General features: G+C 48.9%; 1 protein-coding gene and 1 long non-coding RNA gene across 6 annotated transcripts in view; both read right to left on the reverse strand.

Moving 5' to 3' along the window:
• Window positions 1-167: 167 nt before the first annotated feature.
• LOC113595016 (uncharacterized) lies at window positions 168-9,462 on the reverse strand. 2 transcript variants are annotated; one of them, XR_008294609.1, is made up of 3 exons: window positions 8,584-9,462; window positions 4,338-5,845; window positions 168-491 (listed from the first exon to the last, which is right to left on the reverse strand). It is a non-coding gene; the product is annotated as an uncharacterized LOC113595016 (long non-coding RNA). The 2 variants fall into 2 exon arrangements; XR_003415491.2 differs by lacking the exon at window positions 168-491 and having other exon boundaries at window positions 556-5,845.
• Window positions 9,463-10,563: 1,101 nt separating this feature from the next.
• LUC7L (LUC7 like) overlaps window positions 10,564-13,851 on the reverse strand; it is a 44,525-nt gene continuing 41,237 nt past the window's right edge. For 3 of the 4 annotated variants that reach the window (XM_053213308.1, XM_027043774.2, XM_027043776.2), the window contains 3 exons: window positions 12,549-12,578; window positions 11,926-12,093; window positions 10,564-10,914 (listed from right to left, as the gene is read on the reverse strand). In XM_053213308.1, coding sequence (XP_053069283.1) covers window positions 10,773-10,914; window positions 11,926-12,093; window positions 12,549-12,578 — 340 coding nt within the window. In that variant the 3' untranslated portion in view covers window positions 10,564-10,772. Of the gene's footprint in view, window positions 10,915-11,889; window positions 12,094-12,548; window positions 12,579-13,851 lie in introns of all 4 variants that reach the window. The other variant, XM_027043775.2, reaches the window with a different exon arrangement.

A 13,851-nucleotide genomic window follows, 5' to 3' on the forward strand; every position in this document is an offset into this window, starting at 1 on the left:
AGCCGCCGCGTGGCCCCTGACCCAACCAGAACCGCGGCCCGTCGCGGCCTCTGGGAACGTGAGGGAGCGGCGCCCCCTGCCGGCAGAACCTGCGCAGATCCCGACCAGTGTGCCGCTGGAGGGGCCTGGGGGTCTGGGAGTCCCGGGGGCCTCGGGTGCCCCGGCAGGAAAGCCCCTCTTCCAGACTCTGGACCTGGTGGGAGGAGGCGGGTCCTGCCCCAGCACCGGTGAACTGCCCACTTGTGTCCGTCCCTATTTTCCTGCTGTGGTATCTGTCATCAGATTAGCCCACAGAAGCCTTCCTCTGGAGATCTGTAGACGACTTTTAGTTCATCTTATGCACTGAAATTACTTGCCCATTTTTTCCGTCTTTATCTGGGGGGGTGGAGGGGAGAGCGGGATACTTCTTCCAGACACACTCAGCTCCTCCTTCAGGGCTGTGGGCCTTGACAGTGCTCCAACACGGACTGCTCTGAGCAGGCATTTCCAACCTGGGAACAGAGGCCACAGTTTCGCTTCAGCTAACTACAAATACTGGACAAATGGTTTCAATGGGTTTTTGTTTTTGTTTTAAAGCTCTATACCCAGGGGCGCCTGGGTGTCTCAGTTGGTTGAGCCACCGACTTCGGCTCAGGTCATGATCTCACAGTTCGTGAGTTCCAGCCCCACGTCGGGCTCTGTGCTGATAGCTCGGAGCCTGGAGCCTGCTTCAGATTGTGTCTCCCCCTGTCTCTGCCCCTCCCATGCTCATGCTCTGCCTCTGTCTCTCAATAACAAATAAACATTAAAAAAATAAAAAATAATAAAAAATAAAGCTCTATATCCAATGTGGGGTTTCAACTTACAACCCTGAGATCAAGTGTCATATGCTCTATTGACTGAACCAGTCAGACATCCAGATTAAATAGTCCTAAAAGCATCAAAGAGCAAAGAAGAGGATAAGGAACCTTCTGGCCAGAAACCAAGTAAAGGCGAGGACTCAGAGAGGGAGAGGTTATCACAGCACCTAAACTACTTGGGTCCTGAGGTATTTGCCAAAACTGGCAACATTGGGCTAGAATTTTCTTCTTCATAGGTAAAAAAAGGGGGCAGTATAAGGTGATGTGCTCCATAGGTGACTCTTCCCCATAAAGCTCGGGCCCCAAAAGGCTACACCTACTGGAGAATTCTCTCCTTTCCCCAAAAAGGGGGCCTAAAAAAAAATACCTTGGTGATAAGCAGAAAAGGGAACATCTTTTCCAGATAAATCGAAATCTGATGTTGACACTCATGGCTCTGCAGCCCAAGTTTCTATCACCTGAATGGTCCCCCAAAATCTCAGGCTATGGATCTCATTTAAAACGATCCTGGACTCCCTCATAGGCACCTGGCAGTAGGAAGTAAGTCCTTCCTAGATAAAGGCACTTTACTATAGGCCACAAAGGGCAGGGCACCTGGGTGGCTCCGTTGGTTAAGCATCTAACTTGGGCTCTGGTCATGTTCTCACGGTTCGTGGGTTCAAGCCCCGGATTGGGCTCTGTGCTAATAGCACGGAGCCTGGAGCCTACTTCAGATTTCTGTGTCTCCCTCTATCCCAGTCCCTCCTTGGCTCACACTCTCTCTCTCTCAAAAGTAAACATTAAAAAACATTTAAAAAACCTCAAAATCCCGGGGTGCCTGGGTGGCTCAGTTGGTTGAGAGTCTGACTCTTGATTTTGGCTCAGGTCATGATCCCACGGTTGTGGAATGGAGCCCTGCATCAGCCTCCATGCTGAGTGTGGAGCCTGCTTGGGATTCTCTCTCTCCCCTCCCCCCCCCCACCCCCCGGTCCATGTTCTCTCTCTCTAAAATAAAATTTTATTATTTTGAAAAGTTTATTTTTGAGAGAGAGAGAGAGTGCATGAGAGAGGGGGGGAGGGGCAGAGAGATTGGGAGACAGAGGACCTGAATGGGGCTCTATTCTTACAGTAGAGAGCCCGATGTGGGGGCTCAAACTCATGAACCACAAGATCATGACATGAGCCGAACTTGGCCACTTAACCAACTGAGCCACCCAGGAGCCCCTAAAATAAAATTTTTTAAATGTAAACATTAAATAAATAAATATTCAATGGCTAAGTGTAACAGATAAAACATAGTCACAGAGAGAAATAGTGAACTTAAAAATAGATCTGAATTAAATTCTCCGGATCCTGCCTCACCCTATCCTGACTCTACTAAAGGATGCACTACAGGCAGAAGGACAGTGAGCCTGGGGAGAAGCCTGAGATGTAAGAAGGAATGAATAACAAACAACGTGCTAACACAAACACTGATTGTATACAAAATCACATATGAGATTAGAAAGGAAAAAAAAAAACCCTACAGACATAAAACACCAGATATTAATAACTAAGTCAGAATTAAGTCATGACTCAATGGCAGTTAATTGCTCTTAAGTCCTTATGTCATCTGGGAAGGAAACATGTTTTTATTAACTTTAGGTTTTGCTAGTTGTATTACTTTCCTATTGCTGGCTAACAAACTTAGTGACTTAAAACAACACAAATTTGGGGCGCCTGGGTCACTCAGTCGGTTAAGTGTCCAACTTTTTTTTTTTTAAGTCTTTTTATTTATTTTGAGATACAGAGAGAGTGCATATGGGGAAGGGGCAGAGAGAGGAGAGAGAATCCCAAGCAGGCTCCGCACTGACAGTGCAGAGCCCGATGTGGGGCTCAAACCCACAAACCATGAGATCATGACCTGAGCCAAAGTTGGACGCTTAACCGACTGAGCCAACCAGGTACCCCAAGCGTCCAACTCTTGATTTCAGCTCAGGCCATGATGTCACAGTTCCTGAGTTCGAGCTCTCACCCAGCTCCGTGCTGACAGGAGCAGCCTGCTTGGGATTCTGCCTCTGCCCCTTTCTCCTCCTCCCCTGCCTGTGCTCTCTTCCTCTCAAAAATAAACATTAAAACAACAACACAAATCCATTCTCGTATTACAGTTTGGGAGGGCAGAAGTCCAAACTCAGTCTCACTATGCTGAAATCAGTATGTCAGATGGATTGTGCTCCTCCTTCAGGAAGCTCTGGGGGGAAATCCATTTCCTTGCTTTTCCAGCTCCTAGATGTGCATTCCTTGGTTCTGGGGCCTCTTCCTCCATCCGTAAAGCTAGTAGTATCTTGCTTTCTTCTGTAGTCACATATCCCCTTGCCTGCCTCTAATAAGGACCCATGTGATCACAGTAGGCCTATCTGGATAATCCAAAATAATTTCTCCATGTCAAAAATTAAAAAAAAATTTTTTTCATGTTTACTTCTGAGAGAGAAAGAGAGAGAAAATGAGATGGGGCAGGGGCAGAGAGAGAGGGAGACACAGAATCCAAAGCAGGCTCCAGGCTCCCAGTTGTCAGAAGAGCCCAACATACGGCTCAAACCCATGAACCGTGAGATCATGACCTGAGCCAAAGTCAGACGTTTAGCCGATTGAGCCACCCAGGTGCCCCTCCCCATCTCAAAACTCTTAATCACACCTTCCAAAGCCTTTTGCCATATAAAGCCACATTCACAGGTTCCAGGGATTAGGACCTGGATATCTTTGGTGGCTATTATTCAGCTAGCATACCACAATACATGAAGCACGTACGTTGTCAATTCTGGAGCAACCATGAAATAGAAATGGAATGTCTGACTTCCAAAGTAACGGAGAGAAAAAAGTAGGAAGTTAAAATACTCTAAAACAGGGGCACCTGGATGGCTCAGTTAAGGTCCAATTCTTGGTTTTAGCTCAGGTCACGATCTCAGTTTATGGAATCAAGTCCCATGTTGGGCTTTTTGCTGACGGCACAGAGCCTGCTTGGGATTTTCTCTCTCCCTCTCTCTCTGCCCCTCTCTCGCTCACACACACACACACACACACACACTCTAAAAATAAATTTTAAAAATAAAAAAATAAAACACTGAAGCACATGGGTGACTCAATTGGTTAAGCGTCTGACTTCAGCTCAGGTCACAATCTCACAGTCCTTGAGTTCTAACCCCGTGTCGGGGTCTGCGCTGGGGCCTGCTTCGGATTCTGTGTCTCTGCCCCTCCCCTGCTTTTGTTCTCTCTCTTTCAAAAATACGTAAGTAAACATTTGTTTAAAAATTAATAAAATAATTAAAAACTATTCTAAAACAATCCCCTCAAAAAGGGGCAAAAATGGAAATAGAACGGGCATGGCAAGGGGAAAGCTCAAAATAAGATGGTGTCAACAAGACCAAATATGTTAACTATATTGACCATAAGTGACTTCATTGATCCCGGCAAAGGATAAAGACTGGACACATGGACAAAGACAAAAAGCACAGACTCAAAAAGTGTCAGTGAGAAAAGTACCTCAGGATCCCCACCTCCTGGTGTTCATACCCTTCTGTAGTCTCTCCACCTCCTTCTGAATGTGGGTTTTGCTGTTTTTAATATAAACAATAAATAAAACAAAGTTAACCTTTAAACCACTTCAGGGCATACAATTCGGTGGCATTTAGCACATTCATACTATGCAACCAACACCACTATCTAGTTACAAACCTTTTCATCGCCCCAGAAGCCCTGTGCCCCAGGTCACTCCCATTCCTCCCCCAGAACCTCTGAAGATCATTTGTCTACTGTCTGTACGGAACTGATGCTAGATAGTTCATATATGTGATCTTTTGTCTCTGGCTTCATTTTCACTTAACATAATGTTCTCAAGGTTCATCCATGCTATAGTATGCATCAGAATTTCAGTCATCTTTATGGCTGAATAATATTTCATTGCATGAAGAGACCACATTTTGTTCGTATATAATGCTGCAAAAAACACTGGAGTGCAGAGAGCTCTTCAAATCAGTGTTTTCACTTCCCCTGGATAAACACACACTAGTGGAATTACTGGATCATATGGTATTTAATTTTTGGAGGAACCTCCATACTGTTTTCTATATTTTGTCTTCTGTCTATCCATCCAGCTGCTGATGGATATTTGGTTGTTTTCACCCTCTGGCTATTGTGAAAAATGCAGCTATAAACGTGTGTGCACAAGTATCGGAGTTCTTGCTTTCAGTTCTCTCAGGTATGTATCTAGGAATGTAGTTGTTGGGTTACAGAATTCTAATGCGTTGAGGAATTCATTGCCGGACTCTTCTCCACAGTAGCTGACCTATTCTGTTCCACCAGCAGTATTTAGGGTTCCAGTTTCTCCACATCTTCACCAGCAATTATATTTTCTTTCTTCCTTTTCCCCTTTTTTTCTTTTTTGAACTGTGGCAATGCTAGTGGATGCTACGGCTTGCTTTTAACCCACAAAATTCTGAAAGGGGACTGGATGTCGCTTCCATGATTAATAACGCCTCTCTTGCTTGGAGACGGTCTCCCTTGCTGGCTTGAAGCAGCAAGCTGCCATGCTGTGGCTGCCCCATGGAGTGGACCTCTTGTTGACGCCCAGAAGGTAGCTAAATGCTGCCAGCAACCATGTGAGTGGGGACCCTTCTCCAGAACAGCCCCAGAGGAGACCCCTCGATTGCAGCCTGTGAGGGAGAACTTGGTTGAGCTGTGTCTTGACTCCTGGTCTTCAGAGACCAATGAAATAACGAATGTGTCAAAGACTGCCACATGTCGGGAGGCTGTGACCTCTGGGAAGACAGAGGCGCCGCGAAGGGAAGACGGGGTTTCCCAGGAGCTGAGACACCGTTCCATTTCCTGACCCAGGTGGACATGCAGAGCTTGCTTCTTATTTTCTAAACTCTTCCGTGCCCTCTTCTGTAGGGAGAGAGGCTGGGCCCAGCCAGTAGCTGACTCGTCTGGAGTCCCACGCACGCTGGACCTTCAGAGCTCCAAAGAAGGTTCCGGCAGCCTCAGAAAAAGGCCTAGGAATATGTAATACTGCATTGTGTATTATTACATAATTACATACACAGTATTCCACATACAGTAAGTATACTGTATTATATATTACATAATATACAGTATTATAGTTATATTTATATATAATTGCATCATATATTTACATGCATCTATTACAAATATATATACTTCACCGTATTATAGGTTATGTAATTACATATACAATATTATGTATAATGCTATCCTGTATTGTTCCATAATTACATGCATAGTATTACATATATAATACTGCACTGTATTATGTTACCTAATTATATATATACACAGTATTCCATATATAGTAATTACATATGACATTTTATACAGAACACTTCATTGTATTACATATCATTACATTACATATACAGTATTATATATAACACTGCACTGTATTATACTACATAATTACATACAGTATTATGCAAATAACACACTATATTATTACCTAATTATATATACCAAATTATATATACAGTAACATGGCACCATATTACATATTATTAGTTACATATACAGCATTATATATACAATACTGCACCTTATTACATAGTTACATTATTACATATACAATAACACCATAGTGTATATTTGAAAGCTGCTCAGAGTACAGCTTAGCGCTCCTCACCACCAGAAAACAATTTGTGAAGACAGATGTTAAGCAGACTTCCCGTGGTGACCATTTTGCAACATACATGTGTGTTGTTGAAATTAACAGAACACCACTTATCAATTATATCTCCGTAAAAACAAAAAGAAGGTGTCTGGGTCCAGTGGTGGGGGCAGTCTTCTTCACGAGCTCTCACCACTGCTCCTCCCCTGGCAGTGACCCCTGCACAACTGCCTTGGGAGGGTAGCCCCAGCCCACAGGCTCAGCTGTATTAGCCCCAGGGAGGGAAAAGAGTGAAGGGCAGGAACAAAGGGCCAGAAAGCGCTAGAGAGCTTCAGGTGCTCAGGAAATCCGGTGACCCCCAGGGTCTCCCCTCAGCCTTCCTTGTGGATCTGTGTTATGCAGGGAGCACTGGCACTCCTGTGAGGACGGTCAGTCCTCCTGCATGGGCTGGGTCAGGGACCATGGCCACCCACCAGACCATGTGCCCATCCATTAAGTAGCCATCAGCTTTGTCAGCAGTGATACAACATGCAGGGCGACGTGGCACCACATAGCCTCATGCGCCAGAGGATGCCCAGGGCATGTGCGGAAAGTAGGGGAGGGATTGTCTGGGGTGCTGGCATACGGACTGTGCAGTGGACAGAGGATTTAATTGTGTCATCAACTGAGGACATGACTCCTCAACCCCCCTTTCCTAAGGTCCAAGTATTACCTTTGGCGTGTGCCCTGATGCCAAGAGCTGGGGGCCCCTCTTTGAGTCAGCATCTCACTTCACATCCCAGAGAGGTCATTCAGGGTTTGAAGCTGGTGCCACTCCTGGCCCCCAACACCCTGCTGCCCCCATTCCAGTTTATGGTACGGTGCGGACCATCTTGCAAAACACTATGCTCAGTAAAAGAAGCTAGTCACAGGTCACTTACCGTGCTTTCACTTACAGAAAATGTTCACAACAGGTAAATCGACAGACACAGCAAGTAGATGAGCGATGGTCTAGGGCTGGGTCAGAGAGAGTGACTGCCTACTGGTAACTAGGTCTCCTTTTGGGGTGAGGAAAATGTTCTGCAACTACATAGTACTAGAGAGCATAACATTGGGAATAGATTATAAACCACTTTCAAGCGGTCAAAATGTTGAATTTTATGTTAAAAAAAAAAAAAAAAACGACCTACAAAATAAAGAAAATACATTCTTTCTGGGGCCCCTCCCCAGAAAATCGAAGCGGGGAGGCAGGGTAGCAACCCGTTTTAAGGTACCTGTTAAAGTCTAAGAACCACTCAACTGTCCCAAGCTTACCAGAGCGTAACCATATGCGGATCCCAGCCCTCACTGTGGCCACCATCCCATTTCTAGGTTAAGGGTCCCTTCCAAGGCACTCTGGTGCACAGCCCCTCTCCCCCTTACTCCAATCAGATGGGTACCACCTTGCCCAGGGAGCTCTCCTAGCTCCCAGGCCCAGCCAAGTGCACCTCATTACCCTAAGGGAGGATCTCCACATATCCACAGAATGCAGTGAGAGCCCAGGACCTGCCAGTGAACCCAGGGGTGGGTGCTCCCCAAGGCTGGGCCCTGCTGTGGATCCTATGGGGTCCCATGCAGGGAACAAGGCCAACAGATTCTCTCCAACCCTCCCCTCATCAGATGGCAGCCCTCGACCTGGCTAGAGACCCCCATTTTGAGTTTGGAAGGTAGCCCCAGACCTCTACGCAGTAAGAAGGTGCCACAACCCACACTAGGTACTGGTCACTCTGTCCTCCGCCAATCGACAGGACTGTGTGTAGCGGGGAAATCCTCAAGGAACAGCAACTGGGAGGGGCTGAGGGCACCACACAGCCCTGGGGTGGTCCCAAGGAACATGGATTCCACTATGACCTTGGGGTCCTGGAGGCCCTGCACCTGCTGGCCTGGCCCACCCAAATCTCCTCAGGGACTGCAACTACCCCCTGACCTGCATCCCTGCTTCTCCATAAACATTTCCCACATTTTTGTATTCTTAGCAAGGACTCAAGGTGGGGTGGTGAACTCTGGTCCCAGCCACTTCATGATTTATGGGTGACTTTCTCTAGGCACCCTCCACATCCCCCCGACCAGGAGCTCACCTCTGTTGAAACCCACCTGGGATGAGCTGTGGAGCTCTGGGAGTGTCGTGCGTGGCCTCCATCAATATCACCTCCTCCTCTCCACCCACCTGGAACACAGGATGGTGTGTCCGCTGCACTCCTGCACGCGGGAGCTTGGTGAACCCTTGAAAGCCACGAGGCTCAGGGGCCTGGGGTGCACCAGAGGCAGTGGGCGCCTCCAATAACGAGGTTGGAGAGTCAAGCATAAGAGCTCCAGACTCCTTGCTCCGCTACAGACTGGTGAGCACCCACACGTGAAGGGAGCAGCTGCAGCCTTGACCTCAGCCTCATGCTCGTGGCTGAGATCTCACTAAGTCCAGGGATGCCCTTTCAAAACCACCCCTCCATGGATGGTGACACACTCAATACCACTCAAATGCACACTTCAAAATGGTTGAAATGGGGCACCTGGGTGGCTTAGTCGGTTAAGCATCTGACTTCGGCTCAGGTCATCATCTGGTGGTTCCTGAGTTCGAACTCTGCATCAGGCTCTGTGCTGACAGGTTGGAGCCTGAAGCCTGCTTCGGATTCTGTGTCTCCCTCTCTCTGCCCTCACCCCTCTCGTACTCTCTCTCAAAAGTAAACAAACAAACCAACAAAAAAGGTTAAAATGGTAAATTGTGTGTATTTTACTACTATTCTACAGTTTTGTTTTTCTTTTGTTTTCTAAAGCCTAACCCTCCAGGAGATGCGGGGTGTAGGCAGGAGGTCCTTCTGACACTCTGCCTCCTAGCAGCGCACCCTCACGCTGTCAGAGCTAGGGTGTCCCTGCCTGCTTCAGACCATTCTCTGCATTCCCCACACAGGACCGCAGAGCCGAGTCAGGCACCCAGGACCCCAGCCCTCATTCCCTCCGCCCCTCCCCTCCTAGGACCACCCTAGGAGGTGGCTTTGCACCCTAGGAGATTCGTGGCTTTGCACCAATCTGCCTCTACTTCCCAAACCCAAGACGCACCTCCACCACCCAGCCCGCTTGGTGTCTACGCCACCTACCAAGCCGACGTTTACCCCTTGCTCTCTGGCAGCCTCCCACTGGATGTTCCAGCAAGGCCCCTTCTTCCTGGCTCAGCCTGGGCCCCAGACAAGTGCAGGACACGGACACCCTACTGACACTGCCCTTCCTCCCTGTGGAGACAGGGGGCCAGGGAAAACCTATGCTGCAGGAGTACCCACCTATCCACACATCTTCCTAGAAGGGGACAGACTGCGATACCAGAGCCCACAGCATGGCTACCAGTCACTTCCCGGTGCTGGTGGCCCAAGATCCAGACCCAGTGACCATGTGCCCATTGGGCCAACCTCTGCACTAAGGGGGTGGGGATGACAGTTTTCACAACTTGGCCATCAGAAGCTCCCTCCTAGAATAAACCAACCCAAAGGGCTGATGGGCTGATTTTGGTCTCTGAGTTCGTGTCACAGAGCAGCTGAGAGCATGAGAACACCACTAGCCTCTCCTGAGTGTGAGTCGAACTACAACCTGATCCCAAATCAGTAACCCCTGCCTCTGAGGACCCTGTGGCTGCCACGTGGATGCCGTCCAAAGGCCTTTCTTTGTCCTTAAGTAACTCCCGAAGGGGGAACTGCAGTGTGGTTCACTGGAGCCAGGCAGGCTGAGGCTATGCTAACAGCACACTAGACCGGCAGTCCTTCCAGAGAAGTGGATGCAGGATGGGGCACCTCCCTCCTCCCCCGCAGAGCCTGCTGTGGTCTGCACTGAGGGGCGGGGCCGGGCAGCTCAGACCCTCAGAAAGGACACATCCAGCCCAGCAGGCAGACAACTCTGCACACCTCGCTCCGCTTGGTCAGGGCGGCAAGGCATGTCAGATGCCAACACTCAAAGTGATGTCTAACAGTAGGTCAGCATTTCTGAGGGTGAATAAAGCTCACGGAGAACATCCAGCGTGTCATCAACCATGGAAGGCCATGGTGAAGTCTCTAGGGCACAGGAGGGACAGCAGAGACCCCACCGCAGCAGTAAGGAGGCCGTCTGTCAGATTTATTTATTCCTACTCAACATAACCCCAGAACACAGGAGCAACTCTGTACATCTCTAGAAACTCACAGCTAGCTCCAAAACAATAGAAATTGTAAACTACAAAAGATGAGGTGTATTCAGCAAATATAAAGGGGTACTTTAGGCTGTGTCAAACGTTTAACAGACTATTTACAGGCCCAGATGTAGGCTCAGATCTCGCCAGCCTCCTTCTCCTCCGATCTCCGTGAAGCTGTCTTCCCGTTGGAGCTCTCCAGCCTCCAGTCAGCGGCCCCTCGCTCACTGCGTCCATGCTCCCAAGACTCCTCCCTTGACGCCCGCTCTCTGGAGAACCTGGGAGAAGAGAACCAGAGGCTCAGAGGAGGCTGGCATCCCCCTTCAGGCTGGCTCCTGGGGCGCTGACAACTCGGATCCTCAACACCAGGTTAGGGAAGGCCAAGACCCAGCACACCTGGGGAGGCCCACAGAAGGCCAGAGGGCAGCCGTCTAGTGCCCATGCCACAAAGGAGTGTTAGGCAGCCATGAAAAAGTAACATGTGCAGAGGTTTCTCCCAATAGGGTAAGCTTCCGCTTGAGTGTAAATGGAGCAAAAAACAAGAGTGCATATGAGAAATATGACCCGTTATGTAAACGTGATGGAAAAAAGGCTACAATCAGGCACACACAGTGCTTATCTTGAAGTGTGAGTATGAATGGTTTTTAATTTGTTTTTCCTTGGGGTGCCTTGGTGGCTCAGTTGGTTAAGCGTCTGACTTCTCTCAGGTCACTATCCTGTGGTTCTTGAGTTCAAACCCCACGTCGGGCTCTGTACTCACAGGGAAGAGCCTGCTTGGGACTCTCTCTCTCCCTCTTGCCCCTTCTGTACTTGTGCATGTACACGTACATGCTCTCTCTCTCTCTCAAATAAACTTAAAAAAAACAAACCTTAATTTGTTTTTCCTCAAACAAACAACAACAAAAACAAAATAAAACAGAGGCAAGAGGCACCTGGTCAGGACACAAATCTCAGGGGCCCTGTGTATGGAGGTGACACTGAGTGTGCAGCAGGTCACAAGAGGGAGCCATACCCATGTAACCACCCCCACAGCCTCTCAACTGTCCTGGCCCTGAATCTACCCGCTGCTCTCTGCTTAGTGCTCCCTGTTCCCTGGGCCCCATTCACAATTCTCAAGGCTCCAACACTCAGTCCCACAGATGCCCAGCCAGGCTCCTGAGGCAAAAGCCTCAGACCCATCCCTACCGGGTATGGCCAACGGGCCCTGATGACAGACCCCCAGCAGACCGTGGGAACACAAAGAAGGGGCTCACTCCGGTTGCAGCTACTGAAGGAGTCAGAGTAGTTACTTGTATTTCGCACTCCGGTCCCTGGAAGCCCGGCGGTGGCCCCGGCTGTGGCTCCGGGAACGGCTGCGGTGGCGCCGGTGTCTGTCTCGGGACCGGGACCGGGATGACTTCCGTCTCTCCCTGGAGGTAGATCTTGACCTCCTCCGACGCCGGTCCCGGGAGCGCGACCTGCAGCAGACACCCAGATGGCTCTGAAGGCTGTGATGGCCCCATCCCAACAGCCCTTCTCTCTCAGCAGGTCCGACCTGATGCTTCCCTGGCATCTCCCCTTCCCTCCTACAAAAATACAACTGGGGTTCACAAGAGTCCCCCCAATCAATCTCCGGTCAAAGAGAATTATGGCCTGATGCTCCCACTGATGCTTCCCGAAAATATCTTGCCAGGAATCACTCACTGCCCATAGGCCTCAGCAATCCCACCTGACTTCTCTCATTGACAGTGGGTCCCTCTGCTGCACTAAGCCCCAACCAACCTGACGAAGACAGACAGGGTTTGAGTGTGTCCCCAACCAGCCCTGCCCACCAGGTAACAAGTGTGAAGCTATAATGGTTAACTATTAAGGAAAAAATGCACATGGAAAAGGACATTTGACTGAGAACACATTAATGGATCTGCAAACCTACCTCCTGCGATCTCTGGTTCTTGAACCAGACCTGAAAGAAAAAAAAAAGATGAACAATTTCCCCCAAACTGCCCCGCCCCTCACATATGTATGAGGAGAGGTGCCCCTAGTCTACACGGTGAAGGAGAGTCAGCCTCTCAGAGACTTGTTATTTTCTAGTTCTCAGGCCTATAGCTCCAAGTGCCCCCGACTCTTGATTTCAGTTCAGGTCATAATTCCAGGGTTGTGTGGGAATAAGCCCCGCGTCAGGCTCCGCACTGAGCGTGAAGTCTGCTTCAGATTCCTTCTCTCTCTTTCTCTCTTCCTCTGCCCCTCTCAACAACAGGAACAAAGAAACTGAAATCACTATCTTGAAAAGACCTCTGTGCCTCTACGTTCATCACATCGTTATTTACAAGGGCCAACACATGGAGACCGACATATGGACGGATAAACAAGTAAATACACAACAAAACACTACTCAGCCACAAAAAGGAAGGAAATGCTGCCATCTGTGACAACATGGACGGGCCGTCAAGGCATGATGCTAGGTAAAATAAGTCAGACAGAGACAAATACTGTACGATCTCAGTTATCTGTGGAACCTAAAAAAAACCCCAAACCTCACAGATACAGAGATCAGACTGGTGGCTGCCAGAGGCAGGGGGTGGGATGTGCAAAAAGTATGAAGGTGGGGGAGGAAAAAAGGGTAGTTAACCTTGCCACATCACCGTAAGGGCACTGTGTATCTGTCAGGAGCACCCCTGCTGGGGGAAGATCTCAGAGGTGAGGCAAGGGTCCCACGTGCTTCTGCACACACAGACACACCCCACCGGAGTAGTGATCACTTTCAGGTAAAAAGAGACTTACGTGTTTTGCTTAATACATTTTTATACTCAGTGAGTCTCTTTACAATCACAACCTGTTAGATGATTAAAGTAATGAAAAGAAATACAGAGAAAACTATAAACGTGATCTGTCCTTTCTGAATTACAAACTAAGAAATTCCTCCAGGAATCCCAGCATCCAGGCCTTTCAAGGAACAGCGAGCTGTGCCCCACGAGAGCGTGGTCCGGCCTCTGGCCTCTTCCCTGAACTCGGACCAGATGTCTCCTAAGCATCTCAAAGTGAATACAGTCAAAGCCAAGTCCTATTCCCCGCAGTGCCTTCTCCCCCCATACACCGGTCCCAGTCTTCTCCATTTTCCTAAGTGGCCATGCCAGGCCAGAAAGCAGTGAGGCCGACTGCAACCCCCCTCTGCTTGCCTCGCCACCTCATACCAGCAAACCTTATCAGCTCTACCCCCACAACACACCCACACCCTT

This window comes from Acinonyx jubatus, chromosome E3 (genome assembly GCF_027475565.1).
Source record: "Acinonyx jubatus isolate Ajub_Pintada_27869175 chromosome E3, VMU_Ajub_asm_v1.0, whole genome shotgun sequence".
Taxonomy (NCBI): domain Eukaryota; kingdom Metazoa; phylum Chordata; class Mammalia; order Carnivora; family Felidae; genus Acinonyx; species Acinonyx jubatus.